The sequence below is a fragment of the Rhinopithecus roxellana genome, chromosome 18, assembly GCF_007565055.1.
Source record: "Rhinopithecus roxellana isolate Shanxi Qingling chromosome 18, ASM756505v1, whole genome shotgun sequence".
NCBI lineage: Eukaryota > Metazoa > Chordata > Mammalia > Primates > Cercopithecidae > Rhinopithecus > Rhinopithecus roxellana.
In genome coordinates, this window is record NC_044566.1 from 39,663,676 (window position 1) to 39,680,932 (window position 17,257).

Genomic DNA, 17,257 nt, shown 5'->3' on the forward strand with positions numbered 1-17,257 from the left:
AGCTACAGAGGACAGAGCAAATCTGATAACTGAAGTCTGAAGCCAAGTTAGATGGAAATATCGCTGATAGGGTATATCCCAGATAGTATATTGATAGTTCTCTGAAAGTAGGAAATATAATGACCTTGTATTGAATTATAGAACTTTTATTTGACATTTATACAACATATTATGGCCTAGATATACTTACAAAAAAATAAGATCGATCTATTTCGTGTCTAAAAGTTGCTTTTGTTAAGTGAACATTATGTTACGTGAAGTAAGCTGGGCGCAGAAAGACAAATACAGAATGATTTCACTTTTGCGTAGGAGATAAAAAAGTCAAACTCATAGAAGCAGAGAGTAGAATGGTGGTTACTAGGAGCTGAGAATCTAGTGGTGAAGACTGGAAAAATATTGGTCAAGAAACACAAAATTTTAGTTAGGAAAAAGGAATAAGTTAGAGATCTATTATACAATAGATCTCTATGACATAACTATAGTTAAAAACAATGTATTGTCTATTTGAAAATTGGTGAGCTCATGCCTGTAATCCCGGCACTTTAGGAGGCCAAGGCAGGCAGATCACTTGAGGAAAGGATTTGAAGACTAGCCTGGCCAACATGGTAAAACTTTGTGTCTACTAAAAACACAAAAATTAGCTGGCCATGGTGGTGGGCACCTGTAATCCTAGATACTCAGGAGTCTGAGGCAGGAGAATCTCTTGAACCTGGGAGGCAGAGGTTGCAGTTAGCCAAGATCCTGCCATTGTACTCCAGTCTAGGCAACAAGAGCAAAACTCTGTCTCAAAACAAAACAAAACAAAACAAAACAAAAAAACAAAATTACTGAGAGTAGATTTTAGCTGTTCTCAGCAGGGAAAAATATTTGAGGCAATTTATATGTTAATTATATTGACCGAGCCATTTCACAATATATACATATTCAAAGTATCATGTTTTAAACCTTAAATATATTAAACTCTTATTTTTAAATCAAAAAATAAATAAATTGGGAGGCCGAGACGGGCGGATCACGAGGTCAGGAGATCGAGACCATCCTGGCTAACACGGTGAAACCCCGTCTCTACTAAAAATACAAAAAAACTAGCCGGGCGAGGTGGCGGCGCCTGTGGTCCCAGCTACTCGGGAGGCTGAGGCAGGAAAATGGCGTAAACCCGGGAGGCGGAGCTTGCAGTGAGCTGAGATCCGGCCACTGCACTCCAGCCTGGGCGACAGAGCGAGACTCTGCCTCAAAAAAAATAAAATAAAATAAATAAATAAATAAATAAAAGTTGCTTTTTTTAACGTAAATAATTGTTCTTTTAAGAGAATATATGGCCAAGAAATTTAAATTTAAAAAAATGAGTGTTTAGGATACTTATAGTAAGATTTCTATTTTAAGAAGAATATATTAACTGAGACCTTTATAAACTTGTTTCATTTTCTGGACGTTCATTTTCTAGACAAATGAATTTTGTCTAGAAAAACTTTCTGGACATTCATATGTACATTTTTGGACATTTAAAGATATCAATTTCATGGTTCTTCATGCCTATAATTAGAACAATTTTAAAATGTGGGCTGAATTTTAATGTAATATCTGTTATATCAGATTTTAAAAACATGTTTTTAAAAGGTAAATCTCAATGGAAATTAATAAAACAGAATTTGAAAATAAGGTAAAATTATAATATATTTATAATTTTGGTATATAAAATTAATTTATAAAACATGAAATTGAAATAAATATAATAGAGCAAATATAATTTTTCAATTATATAATTTCTTATATTTCTAATATGATTATAAGGTTTATTTAGCTGGCCTGAGATTTATTCCTTCATATACTACACTTGAGAACTGAGTCTAATCTTTAGTAAAATTTTAAATAAAAATAATATAATAAGAATTAATGTATGTCAAGTATTTAGCAGGCGTTTTAAAAAAGTCATTCTTAGTGGCAGGGTATGGTGGCTCACACCTGTAATCCCAGCACTTTGGGAAGCCAAGACAGGCAGATCATGAGATCAGGAGATAGAGACCATCTTTGCCAACATGTTGAAACTCTGTCTCTACTAAAAATAGAAAAACTAGCTGGATGTGGTGGTGCATGCCTGTAATCCCAGCTACTTGGGAGGCTGAGGTAGGGGAATCTCTTGAACCTGGGTGTCAGAGGTTGCAGAGTGTCAAGATCCTGCCACTGCACTCCAGCCTGGCAACAGAGCAAGACTGTGTTTCAAAAAAAAAAAAAAAAAAAAAAAAAAAAAAAAAAAAGTTATTCTTAGCACATCTCATCATTAACAGATTAAATGTGAGCAAAAGAGCAGAAGAAATAATACAAACTTTGGAATTACATACAATCCTAGATTTAAACTCTACTTACTAAATGGTAGAAACTTAAAAAGTTTCTCAATCTCTTCAAAATCAAAATGAGCTTGGAAAATACTCTCAAGATAAGTTTGTTGCAGGAAGTAAAGAAAATGTTGCATATGGCGGTGTTTGGAAGGAGGTATTTAAAATACATGTCGCTGATGTGAAAATGGCAGATACGATGCAGGACTAACTTGCAGCTCGCACTCGGATGGACAGAACGGCATGAGGAGACTCACATAATGAATTTTTGCTCCAAGATCTGATGCAGGAACATAGAAGGAAAACCAAAGGAATTCACAGTCCCTTTGAAAGAAGTGGCTTGCCACAGCACACTCCACGAGACAGCTAGAAAACTGTGAGTGCCTAAAATGTGAGAGGGGAAAGTCAGCCTCCAAGCACATACCCTCACCTCCCACTGAGGGAACCTGAAAATCCAGATCACAAAGGAAGTATTTAACCTTCTCTAGAGCTGAAACAAATTTAGAGAGCCAAGTGAAATATAAAAATAGAAGGAGAAGCAGGATGAGCCCTGTAGGCACTCCCAGTGACCGGAGAAACCATTTCTACCTTTATCTCACAGAGGTTCTTGGTGAGGGCAGTCAGTGGAATTGGGAAAGGACCACAGGGAGAAGAAAACCTCCAGCTGAACTTTTTAATAATTTTGACTAAATACGATTATTCCTGGGTACAATCCAGGGCGGAGTGCAAATGGGAAGTACAGGCCATAGAAACACAGAGGCTAAAGCAGGTGGGGAGAGGTAAGGCCTAAAAACCCTGCTTGCTTTCTCAGCAGGAAGGCTTGTAGCCTGGGGCAAGATCATCTCATCCCTGCTTACTAGCTGCCTGGATATAAACTCCATGCCGATGGTGGGGCAAGGTGGGAATAAGACTGGCTAGTGTGGGACCTGGGTGAGGCCTGTCATTGCCAGCTTTCCACCACTTCCCTGGAAACCTGTATGACACAGCAGAAACAGCCATAATCCCCCTGGGAAAGTAACTCCATTGACCAGAGAACCACACCTCCATCCCCCACAGTGACCACAGCAAGCCCTACGCAAGGAGAGTCTGAGCTCAGATATACCTAACCTTGCACCCACCAAGCCTTTCTCTACCTACTTTGGTAGTCAAAATGAAAGACATAATCTCTTAGGAGCTCTAAGGCCTCACCCGTTGCCTGAGAAACCCAAAGTATACTTATCCAAGAAATCTTAGGGAGAGCTTATATCAGCTGATGCTCTCTTGAAAGCTCCACCTCCTGGCTGGAGGCCAACAAACCGCTAGCACAACCAGCATTTGAGGAAACCAGCACACTAAACACAACTACAACCAAGGACCCTCACACAATTCACTTCACTCCCGTACTACCTCTGCTGGAGCAGGTGCTGGTGTCTGTGGCTGAGAGACCTGAAGACAGATCACATTACAGGATTCCACAGACACTCCCTAGTATCAGCCCAGAGTACAGTAGCTCTGTTGGGTGGCTAGATTCAGAAGAGCAAAAACAATCACTGCAGTCCAGCTCTCAGGAAGCTCCATCTGAAGGGGAAGAGGAGAGCACCACATCAAGGATTCATTGTGCAGGACAAAATAATCTGAACACAGCCTTGAGTCCCAGATATTTCCTCTGACATAGTCTATCCAAATAAAAAGGAACCCGAAAAACAATTCCAGGAGTATGACAAAACAAGGATCTATAACACCATCAGAAAATCACACTAGCTCACCAACAATGGATCCAAACCAAGAAGAAATCTCTGAATTTCCAGAAAAAGAATTCAGAAGGTTGGTTATTAAGCTACTCAAGAAGGCACCAGAGAAAGGTGAAAAACTAGGTAAAAAAAATTAAAGAGCTATGAGGCAAAGCATCAGATAACCTATAAAGAAAAACCTAGTAAATTAATATCAGATGTCTCAATAGAAATCCTACAATCTAGAAACTATTGGGGTCTTATCTTAGCCTCCTTAAACAAAACAATTATCAGCCAAGAATTTTGTATCCAGTGAAACTAAGCTTCGTAAATGAAGAAAAGATACAATAATATTTAGACAAAGAAATGCTGAGAGAATTTGGCACTGCCAGGCCAGCACTATAAGAACTGCTAAAAGGAGCTCTAAATCTTGAAACAAAACCTCAAAATACACCAAAATAGAAGCATAAATCTCACCAGACTTATAAAACAATAATACAGTGGAAAAAAAAGAGAAAATATTCAGGCAAAAACTAGCATGATGAAAATAATGGTACTTCACATCTCAATATTAACAATGAATGTAAATGGCCTAAATGTCCCACATAAAAATTACAGAATGGATAATAATCCACCAGCCAAGTATCTGCTATCTTCAAGAGACTCACTTAACACATAAAGACTCACATAAACTTAAGGTAAACGGGTGGAAAAAGATATTCCATGCAAATGGACACCAAAAGTGAACAGGAGTAGCTATTCTTATATCAGACAGACTTTAAAGCAATGACAGTTTAAAAAGATAAAGAAGGACATTACATAATGATAAAAGGACTTGTCCACGAGGAAACTATCACAATCTTAAATATATATACACTTAACACTGGAGCTCCCAAATATATAAAACAATTACTACTAGACCTAAGTAATGATATAGATGCCAACACAATAATAGTAGGGAACTTTAATACTCCACTGACAGCACTAGACAGTCATCAAGACAGAAAGTCAACAAAGAAACAATGAACTTAAACTATACCCTGGAACAAATGGACTTAATAGATATTTAGAGAACATTCTACCCAACAGCTGCAGAATATCCATTCTATTCATCAACACATGGAACATTTTCCAAGACAGACTGAATGATAACCCACGAAACAAGTCTTATCAGATTTAAGAAAATTGGAATTATATCAAGTACTCTCTCAGACCACAGTGGAATAAAATTGAAAATCAACTCCAAAAGAAACCCTCAAACTCATGCACATACACGGAAATTAAGTAATCTGATTCTGAATGATTGTTGGGTCAACAGTGAAGTCAAGATAGAGATTTAAAAAATTATATAAACTGAATGATAATAGTGACACAACTTATTAAAACTTTCGGGATAAAGCAAAATCAATGAAAAAGGAAAGTTCATAGTGTTAAATGCCTACAGCAAAAAGTCTAAACAGCACAAACAGACAATCAGAGGTCACACTTCAAGGAGCTAGAGAAACAAGAACAAACCAAGCCCAAACTCAGCAGAAGGAAAAACAAAACAAAACAAAACCAAAAAACAAAAACAAAAACAAAAACAAAAAAACAAAAAAAAACAAAAAACAAAGAGCAGAACTAAATAAAATTGAAAAAGAAAATACAATAGATAAGTAAAACAAAAAGCTGGTTCTTTGAAAAGATAAACATAACTCACAGACCATTAGTGAGATTAACCAAGAAAAGAGGAGAGAAGGTCCAAATAGCCCAATTAGAAATGAAACAGGAGATATTACAACTGATAACACAGAAATAGAAAAGATCAGACAGGACTACTATGAACACCTTTACATGCACAAGCTAGAAAAGCTAGCAGAGATGGATAAATTCCTGGAAATATACCACTGTCCTAGATTAAACCAGGAAGAAATAGAAACTCTGAACAGACCAATAACAAGGAGCAAGATTGAAATGGTAATTTTAAAAAAAAGTGTCAAAAAACAGGAGTCCAAGACTCGGTGGATTCACAGCTGAATTATATTGGATATTCAAAGAAGAATTGGTACCAATTCTATTGAAACTATTCCAAAAGATAGAGAAGGAGAGAATCCTCTGTTAATCATTCTATGAAACTCCCATAACCTTAATACCAAAACCAGGAAAGGACATAACAAAAAAGAAAACTACAGACCAGTATCCCTAATACACATATATGCAAAAATCCTCAGCAAAATACTGGCTAACTGAATCCAACAGCATATCAAAAAGATAATCCACCATGATCAAGTTGGTTTCACACTAGGGATGCATGGATGGTGTAACATATGCAAGTCAATAGATGTGCTACACAACATAAAAAGAATTAAAAACAAAAATCACATCATCATCCCAAGAGATGCAGAAAAAGCATTTAACAAAATCCAACATCCCTTTATGATTAAAACCCTCAGCAAAACGGGCATAGAAGGGACATACTTTAAGATAATAAAAGCCATTTATGACAAACCCGCAGTCAACATTATACTGGATGAGGAAAAGTTGAAAACATTCCCCCTGAGAACTGGAACAAAGCAAGGATGCCCACTTTTACCACTTCTATTCAACATAATGCTGGACCTCCTAGCCAGAACAATTGGACAAAAGAAAAAAATAAAGGGCATCAAAATTGGTAAACAGGAAGTCAAACTGTCGCTGTTCACTGATGCTATGATTGTATACCTAGAAAACTCTACAAACTCATGCAAAAATCTCCTAGATCTGATAAAAGAATTCAGTAAAGTTTCAGGATACAAAACCAATGTACACAAATCAGTACCACCATTATACACCAACAGCGACCAAGCTGAGAATTAAAGCCAGAAATCAACTCCTTTTAAAATAGCTACCAAGAAATAGTATAACGTATTTAGGAATATACCTAAGCTAGAAGGTGAAAGACTCTGCATGGAAAGCTACAAAACACTGCTGAAAGAAATCATTGATGACAGAAATAAATCATTGATGACAGAAGGGAATCTAAAAATTGATTGTAGTTCCCATCAAAATATTATCATTCTTCAGAGAACTTAAAAAAGAATTCTAAACTTCACATGGAATCAAAAAACAGCCTGCCTAGTCAAAGCAAGACTAAACAACAACAACAGATCTAGAGGCATCACATCACCCAACTTCAAACTATATGATAAGACTATAGCCACCAAAACAGCATGGTGCTGCTATAAAAATAGGCACACAGACAAATAGAACAGAATAGAAAACCCAGAAAGAAAGCCAAATACTTACAGCCAACTGATCTTTGACAAAGGAAACAAAAACATAGAGTGGGGAAAGGACACCCTATTCAACAAATTTTGTTGGGATAATTGGCAAGCCACATGTAGTAAAACAAAACTGGATCCTCATCTCTCATTTTATACAAAAATCAACTTAATATGAATCAAAGACTTAATTAAGACCTAAAGTCATTAAAAATGTAGAAGATAGCCTCAGAAGAATTATTCTAAAGATTATCTTAGGGAAAGACTTTATGACCAAGAACTCCAAAGCAAATGCAACAACAACAAAAACGATAGATTAGAACTTAATTAAACTAAATACATTTCTGCACACCAAAGGAAATAATCAGCAGAGTAAACAAACAACCCACAGAGTGGGAGAAAATCTTCACAAACTATGCATCTGACAACGGACAAATGTCCAGAATCTACAAAGAACTCGAACATATCAGCAAGAAACAATAAATAATCACATCAAAAAGTGGACTAAGAACATGAATAGACAATTCTCAAAATAACATAAATAAATGGCCAACAAACATATGAAAAAATACTCAGCATCACTAATGATCAGGGAAATGCAAATTAAAATCACAATGCGATACCAGTTTACTCCTCCAAGAATAGTCATTATCAAAAAATAAAAAAAAAAAATAGATGTTGGCATGAATGTGGTGAAAAGGGAACACTTTTACAATGCTGGTGGGAATGTAAACGAGTACAACCACTATGGAAAACAGTATGGAGATTCCTTAAAAAATAAAACAGATCCACCAGTGGATCCAGCAATCCCAGCACTGGATATCTACTTAGATGTAAAGAAGTCATTACATGAAAAAGACATCTGCACATATGCATGTTTATAGCAATAAAATTTGCAGTTGTGGAAGTATGGAACCAGTCCAAATGCCCATCAATCAATGAGTGGATAAAGAGATAATGGTGTGTGTGTGTGTGTGTGTGTGTGTGTGTGTGTGTGTGTGTGTATGTGCATGTGTGTATATAGCACATACAGACATGCCATGGAATACTACTCAGCCACAAAAAGAAACCAAATAGTGGCATTTGCAGCAACCTGGATGGAATTGAAGACTATTATTCCCATTAAAGTAACCCAACAATGGAAAACCTAACATCATATGTTCTCAGTTATAAGTGGGAGCTAAGCTATGAGGACACAAAGTTATAAGAACAATACAATGGACTTTGGGGACTTGAGGGGAGGGATGAAAGGGTGGGAGTTAAGGGATAAAAGACTACACATTGGGTACAGTGTACACTATTCAGGTGATGGGTACACCAAAATCTCAGAAATCATCACTAAAGAACTTATCTATGTAAACCAAACACTAACTGTTTCCCACAAACCTATTGAAATAAAAATAAATAAATAAGTACATAAATTGGGAGAAAAAATAAAATTTCAATTAAATGTACATATGTATGTATTTATGTCATTGATGTAATATCTATCATTTACAAATAATCAGTTCCTGAGGAAAAGTGTCCTAGATCCATAAAATTATTTTCTGCTTGAAGAGTCCTATGGGAAGAGTTGTGTAGGTAACAGAGATCTTCTAATTACATTTTGCTTTTCACATCTTCAAAATGTTACAAAGGTGAATTTCATATTAACACAGTTTATATTGATAAATAGTATATTATACTTCAAAGTGAATTTATAATTCATAAATATATGAGAGACTTGTCCATTTTGGATATGCATTTAGATCAGTTAAATTAGTTACAATTTAAATTTAGTAGATGTTTACTGAAAGTCTGCAATTAATCACAAGTGTTATCACAATTAATAGTGTTTCTAAAATTAGAAACATGTAGTTTCTGTTGCGAAGTTGTCTATCATTTGAAAAAGAGAATTAATGTATAACAGGAGAACAAATGAGTATTCAGTAATTTGTACTTGTAGTTTTGAATATTTGCTAATGATCACTCAGTTCTAAGACATGTATCAATTCCTGTTTAGGCTCCAGATTTTGAATTACCACACTCACTATTAGAAGCATGGGATTTGATCAAATTGTTAATGAATGGTCATTTACATTGTAATTAGATATGTTCTAATTTAATACATGTTAGAATATAAATTTGAGGTGGGATTATTATTTGCATTTTAGAGATGTAGAAGTTATAACTGAAAATAATACTATTAAATTTGTGAATACTCCAAAACTAATTAACTATGAAAATATCAAGGAGTCTACCTTACAAATATCTAAAATATTTGAAACATTTCAGAGTGTTAATGGTTTAGTTATAGACAAAATACATACTCTTCAAAATTTATAGGACATAAAACAAGTGAAATAATCTATGGAGAAAACTTTAGAATAAAAGAAAATAGGATGCTTCTGACTGTTTTAGAATAGAAGACTCAGGCTGAAATGTCCTCTAATTCTAATACCAGCCCACCTGGGCAAATTACAAAAAAAAATTATTTTCATTGCTCATCTTACATGAAAATAAGAGAAATTTTCAAGGGCATAGTCAAATAGCTGAAGGAACAGTGAGGTGAAACCAGAGAGAGACCTAAAGGAATACAAAAGCCAGCATTTCTTGTGGACAGAGGTTTCCAACAATGAGATCTGGGGCATCTGCCTTGGGCCAAACTCAAGGCGGGAGAACAAGGAACCACAGATCTTGTATTAAGCCTGGATGGTTAAAGGGGGCTGACATGGCTCTATGTTAGTGATGCCTTTGGTTCTGGGTTGAAGCAAATTCAGGTTCATTAGAGGAAGGCATCTGCAAAATTTAGGCCCCAAAGAAGTCCCAGAGAGTAAAGAAAACTAATTATAACTTTAAAATAATATTACCTAACACAGAAGGAATCAAACTAACATGAGTGATAGTTGTCAGAAGCAATAAACAACAGATTTAGACCCCAACCTTTTAGATGTTGAAATTATTAGCCACAGGATATAAAATAAAATGTGTAATTGTTAAGAAATAATGGACAGAATGAAAAAAAAAAGTAAGAACATTGAAATTCATAAATAAATATATAAATCTGAAAAATATTCAAGAAGTTTCAGATATAGACAACCTCAAAATAACAAATACACAGGAGCTTCTGCTTTTAAATATGATGGATTAGTTTGTATCAGACTGTTCCCACATGAGTAACTACAAAGCTTCAGTTCATAGTAAAAAATTTAGCTGTTTTAAGACATTAGAGACTAAAAAATACGGCTAACACTTAAAAATCTGAAGTCCCAGAAAGAGGGAACGTGAATGGAAATGAGCCTGACATTCTTTGTCATTTTTGCCTTTAGAAATGATTGATTCACAAGCAGCTCTAGGCTTAGAGACTTTGCATACATGTGGGCTGAGGCCACCGGGCAGTCTGATGAGGCTGAAAAGACACAAATTGCAGTTCAGGGCAATCAAGGCAGTCAGGACCTTAGACTCCTATCCCTCAGTAAAGAGAATGACAGGGCAACACTGCTTGTCTTCTCTGGGCATTCGCTGATTTTGAAGATGTACACAGCAAAAGGCAGAGATCCAGGCAGAAAATGGAAATTAAGATGATAAACTTAGCTTATAAATAGTTGTAAGGCATAGATTTATCTCAGAACTAGGCAAAGCTAGTTCTGAGTTAAAAATGAAACAGCATTCAGGGCTCACCAAGAATGAGTGGCCCTGGTATAAATATTGAAAGCAAAACAAGAATAAGGCAGTCCTCACAAACACTAAATCTTGGTCTCAAATCATCCAATTCTTGCTTGGAAGAGGGCAATTTTCTCTTACTCTAAGTGTTTGCCTAAAATAAAGTAAATTCTGTCTTAGAAAACTTAACATTATCCAGAGCATCTATATATTTTCTTATACAATATCCATCATTCTTTCAAACATTGCCAGGTGTGTTATGCTACCTACTAGATATTTACAGCAGGCTTCTGAAGTATCAAAATTATTTCCTTTAAAATAAAGAAAATGACGGGATTGTACCATAGGCTGTTACTACTGACCAAACAATGCTCAAGAAACTGCAAAAAAATGCAACAATTAGAAGACAGGTACTAATATATCAGTATTCATTATTATATGTGTGATTAAATGCATAAAAATTAAAATACAAAAAGTTCAATCTCACTAATAAGAAGAGAAATATAAATGTAATGGTGAACACTTGGGGATTGATTATACGACTCTATATTTTGTTATGTTAAAACTTATTCATAAAAAAAATTTTTGACAAGACAGTAAAACTGGCATTCTATATAACTTGGTAATATTATAAATTCTTATATATTTTCTAAAAAGAAATAAGCTTTTATGTCACAAAAGCTTTCCTTTCCCACCCACTAATTTTTCATCTAGATGTCTACTTAAGGAAATACTCAGCGATTAGGATAAACTTTTATGTATGTGGATGCTAATGGTGGCATTATGTATATAAAAAATAATTGAATCCCAGCAAAGTGTTTAATAATAGGGTTAAGCTCAAGTAAACTGTGACATTTCCATGTGAATAATAATTAGTAAGCAATTTGAAGTGTCTTTCAAAAATGTAATAACATAGTTTCATGCATACAATATAAGTAATGACTACAAGCAACAAAAGTAACAACTTCAAGGATGTTAGTAAATCTATATATACCTATACTTAGGTGCCTAGCCTATACTTAGGTGCCTAGCCTATACTTAGGTGCCTAATGTCCGAGAGAGGAAGTTGAACACTATGATAAATAGGTATATTTCTATAGAAATATAAATAGTTATATGTGTGTATATATATAGTTATATGTATACATACACACATATATTATATATAGATATATAGATATAGATTATATATCTGATGTTTTTTGAAGTAAACATCAAAATCACCATCTAGATTCTGTCTTTTGGGAAAGAGACTACCCCAGATGGAAGATATTTTATTGTGTTTTAAAGAAGTTTCTAAGGCTTTCTTACTTCAATAATAGCGTATTCTAAGCTTTAATACCTTCTCCCAGGATGAATATTCTCTTTTATGAGTGCGTATATTCATCCATGTGATGACAAACATTTTGCCCTTTTACTATCTAGATTTGCTATGTACTTATAAAAGAAATCATTTCTTTAGACTTCTGCATTTTCACATGTTACAGGAGTTGCTGTTTTCCAAAAATAAACTATGAAAACCATCTAACAGCCATAGGATATCTTTTTGACAGATAACAAATAAGAATGTGTCATTCCTTATTGATTACAGAAGTTTTTTCCCTTCAGCTACAATTTTGAAATCTCAGCTCACAGTGATTGAAATAAGTTTGTTTTTTTTTGTTGTTGTTCTCATTTACCTTAATAATTTAAAAAAAGATGCTGAATATTTGGTCATACTCTATTGTTGCCAATTTCAGTTTTTTAATACTTACTAGAAATATCTTATGGTTAGTTATATCATTTATTAGAAACAAACATGAAAATTACACTTTTTAAATATTATTTTTCTTGTGTACTTATTCATGAAAATTAAGACAGACATAAGAAAATCTGAAGAGGACAAATTTTTGGAGATTTTTCCAATAACTCTAAAAACATAAGAATAAAATCTTCAAATGCATATGTTTAATTTTAAACAAATGATTCTTTTGAAGGACTAAATTAGTAAACACTATTAAACCTATAAATTATAACTTTCACCATTCTTATACTTCTTTATAATTGTCTACTTATTTATCTGGCTTCTATGTGATATTCTCAACTTCTCAGAGATTCTCTTCATAATTGAGATCCCAGCAAGAATTTGCCTAGCATTTTACATTTCTTAGCATTGAAATACCATTCTCAATATGTCCAACAAATTGTTTGGCCTGTGTTAATGACTCAAATCTCTTTTTTATTTTATACGAAATCTTGTACATAATGCACAAGAAATGAATAAGGAACTTAAAGATGAATAAGAAGCAGAAAACAACTACAGACCAAAAATAAGAGATATTTAATTTCTCCCTTAATCTGAAATAACAATAATTAAAGCTAAGTTTATGTAAATTTTTGCGGTATTAGCCATTACAATATTACAGCTGCATCACAATAGAACACAGGATGTATAGTTACATAAATCCCGAATTATATACCTTTGTTGTTATCCATTCCTCCTACAGCGTACAAAGTTCCAACTGTAGATTTTCTGGGTTTAGTTCTCGGACTTTGCATTAAAGTTCTTCTTTCTGGCAATAGATGGTATTTCATTGCTTCTAGAATCAGTTTTTGACATTCCAGATCATTCTTAAATAATGCATGATTTTCTAGGTCAGCCAATATCTGTGAATAATACACAATCACTGTTAATAATGTTTTCAAAAGTATGAACATTAGGTCATTACTTAAAATTAGAAGTTTAATGTCTACGATATTATCCTTATATTGAGCAGGATGCAGGGTGTAGTAAGAATTCATTACAGCAACAAATAAAAATGTGTAAAATGAATGGCTTTCAATAGAGACAGAATGGATATTATCTTTGATTCAATATTATTTATCATTTTACCACACAGAGTAAAAACAAATACCTATAGTGATCAGTTTTTCCATTCACTTTCTTTTTATGAAAGCTGTCTGAAAGTCAAGTATAGTTACCTGTGTTGGCCATAAACACGTCAGGTGAAAGACATTTAAAAATAGACCTCAACAAATTAATCCATTACAAGCTTATCATAAGTGTTCATATATTTAATGTAAAATGTGTCAAGTATAATTTAAATATCTTTTAAATTCAAAATAACTCAAAGTGAAAAAAAGGTCCTCATAACATTTCTTTAATTATATAAGGAATTTAAAAGTTGCGTATTAGGCAAAGTAATAGTTTCCAGTAGTGAAAATTTTATACCAAAATTCAGCACCCAAGAGACCAAGAGAGTGAGATCAGTAGTTTTAAAGTATATTGTGTCTATTTTTTTTTTTTGCTATAATAGGTTATTGTCTCTGCAAATTATTTTGTTTACATTTATTTGCTCACATTCAAAGTGTTTTTTATTTTCCGCTTTCTCGCTCTTTAGAATTTTTTCTCCTTGATTCTTTTAGTCTCTCCTTTTCTTTTTTTAATGGATCCTGTTTCACTTTAAGTGACAATAAAATGTGTCCTATAGATTTAGAAAATTAATAAGTAGAAAATTTAGCATTTACTCACTGACCTTTCCTTGTACATTGATAAAAAATTGTACCACATCTGTATACAAACGTTCATTGAATGAATAAAAATGGCAGCATTTAACTAATTAAATTGAACACTAAAATTATGGCTTTAATTAAAATGTTTAAGCCTACCTAATATCTAAAACCATTAGAGGTGCCATAAAGAGTATAGAATAATTACACAGAATAATTTATTTTTTTTCTGAGACAGAGTCTCACTCCGTCGTCCAGGCTGGAGGGCAGTGGTGTGATCTCAGCACACTGCAACCTCTACCTCCTGGGTTCAAGCAATTCTCCTGCCTCAGTCTCCTGAGTAGCTGAGATTACAGGTGTGCACCACCATACCCAGCTAATTTTTGCGTTTTTAGTAGAGACAGGGTTTCGCTATGTCGGTCAGGCTAGTCTCGAACTCCTGACCTCAGGAGATCCACCGGCCTTTCTCTCCCAGATTGCTGGGATTACAGGTGTGAGCCACTGTGCTTGGCCCAGAACAGTTTTAATCTGAATAAGAAGTGTAATATTAGTTACTAGATGCTTTGGAATTACATAAGTGAAGACGATTAATTGCATTCTTGGCTCAGTTTCCCTTTGTTGTATACTAATAGCTGCCTTTCTACCCACTTTTAATTTGAACACTGACTTAATATATGTATATATACACACACATATATACACACACGTGTGTGTGTATATGTATACACACACACATATATATTTTAGTATAGAAGATCTCCAATGGAAAGTTTTGAAAAGACTACTATTTTAACTTTTTAGTAACATTTTTGTTTTTATTCACCAAAGGGACTATTTCTAACAAGTGCCTAGTGGTGTTCATAAACTTTATAACTATGTTTCTATCTATCTACAATGATTCTTGATCATCTGTGTGTCAAATACATAGTTTCTTGTATCTGACTCTTTTCCCTGCCACAGAAGGAAAACAATTAACCTCTACAGTACTAAATTTATTTATATGTTAAGCTGGCTCTCACGAATTCTTGTTTTTCTTCTAGCCTTCTTTTCACTTCTTTTGGGAAAATTTGGGATTAGTTGATCATAAAGATACTATTCTTTCATTTGGAACACACATTAAGAATACCTTAACTAGATAAATAGTTAAAACATTACAAATAAAAAATAGAAATCTTTAAGCTTTTCCCCTTTAATATCACCTCTCATATTCAACATAGTATTGGAAGTCCTAGTCAGAACAATCTGGCAAGAGAAAGAAATAGAAGGCATCCAAATTAGTAAGGAGGAAGTCAAGTTTCTCCTCTTTCCTGATAATATAGTCTTATATCTAGAAAAACCAAAAGATTCAAACCCCCCCCCCAAAAAAAAAAAAAAAAAAACTGGTAGTTTTCGTAAATAAAGTTGCAGGACATGAAATCAACATACAAAAGTCAGTAGTGTTTCTATATGCCAATAACAATCTAGTTGAGAAAAAAAAAATCAAGTAGTCCATTTTATTTACAATGACAAAAAACCTATGAATAAATGTAACTAAGGAAGTGAAAGATCTCTACAGGGAAAATTACAGAACACTAATGAAAGAAATTGAAGACGACACAAACAAATACAAAAAAAAAAAAAAATTCCCATGCTCACAGATCAGAAGAATTAATATCATTAAAATGACCACATTACCCAAATCATTCTATAGGCTCAACATAATTTCTATCAAATTACCAAAGTCATTTTTTCACAGAATTGGATAAAGCAATTCTAATATATATATATAAAATCAAACTAAAAAAGAGCCCAAATGTCAAAGCAATCCTGATCTAAAAGAACAAAACTGGAGGTATCACATTACCTGACTTAACCCAAGCAGCATGGTATTTCTCTAAAGATAGATATAAAGGCCAATGGAACAAAATAGAGAGGCCAGAAATAAAGCCACATATTTACTGCTAACTGATCTTTGAGAAGGTCAACAATAACTTACACTTGGGAAAAGACACCCTCTTCAACAAATGGTGCTGGGAAAATTGGATAGCCACATGCAGAAGAATGAAACTAGACTCCTGTCTGTCATCATATACAAAAATCAACTCAAAATGAATTAAATACATAAATGTAAGTTGCAAAACTGTTAATAGAAAAACACTAGAAGAAAACCTCAGGGAAATTCTCACAAATAGTGGTCTAAGCAAAGGATTTATGACTAAGACATCAAAAGCACAGGCAACAACAACAAATAGACAAATGGGAGTATATCAAATTAAAAAGCTTCTGCACAACAAAGGAAAAAAAACAACAAAGTGAAAAGACAATCCGTTTAATGGGAGAAATATTAGCAAATTATTTATCCCACAGAGGACACATATGCAGAATGTACAGGAAACAAAAGCAACTCAACAAGAAAAAACTAATCCCATTAAAAAGTGGGCAAAGGACATGACTAGATAATTCTCGAAAGAAGACATACAAATGGGCAACAGGTATATGCTAAAATGCTCAACATCATTAATCATCAGGGAAATTTAAATCAAAACCATAATGAAATACTGTCTTATCCCAGTCAGAATGACTATTTAAAAAGACAAAAATAACATGATGGTGTGAATGAGGAGAAAAGGGAACTTATATAGTGTTTGTTGGAAGGCAAACTAGTAGAGCCACTATGGAAATCAATGTGGAGATTTCTCAAAAAAACTAAAAGTAGAATTACCATTTGATCCAGCAATTCTACTACTAGATATCTACCCAAAGGAAAATAAATCAGTATATCAATGGATACCTGCATTCACATGTTAATTGCAGCACTATTTATAATAGCAAATATATGGAATCAATCTACGTATCCATCAATAGG

At 33.9% G+C, this 17,257-nt stretch overlaps 1 protein-coding gene across 2 annotated transcripts in view; it reads right to left on the bottom strand.

Annotated features, from left to right (window-relative positions):
* KLHL1 (kelch like family member 1) overlaps nucleotides 1-17,257 on the bottom strand; it is a 446,132-nt gene that overhangs the window by 117,398 nt on the left and 311,477 nt on the right. For both annotated transcript variants that reach the window (XM_030922205.1, XM_030922204.1), the window contains one exon: nucleotides 13,383-13,569. In XM_030922205.1, the coding sequence (XP_030778065.1) occupies nucleotides 13,383-13,569 (187 nt within the window). The remainder of the gene's footprint in view (nucleotides 1-13,382; nucleotides 13,570-17,257) is intronic.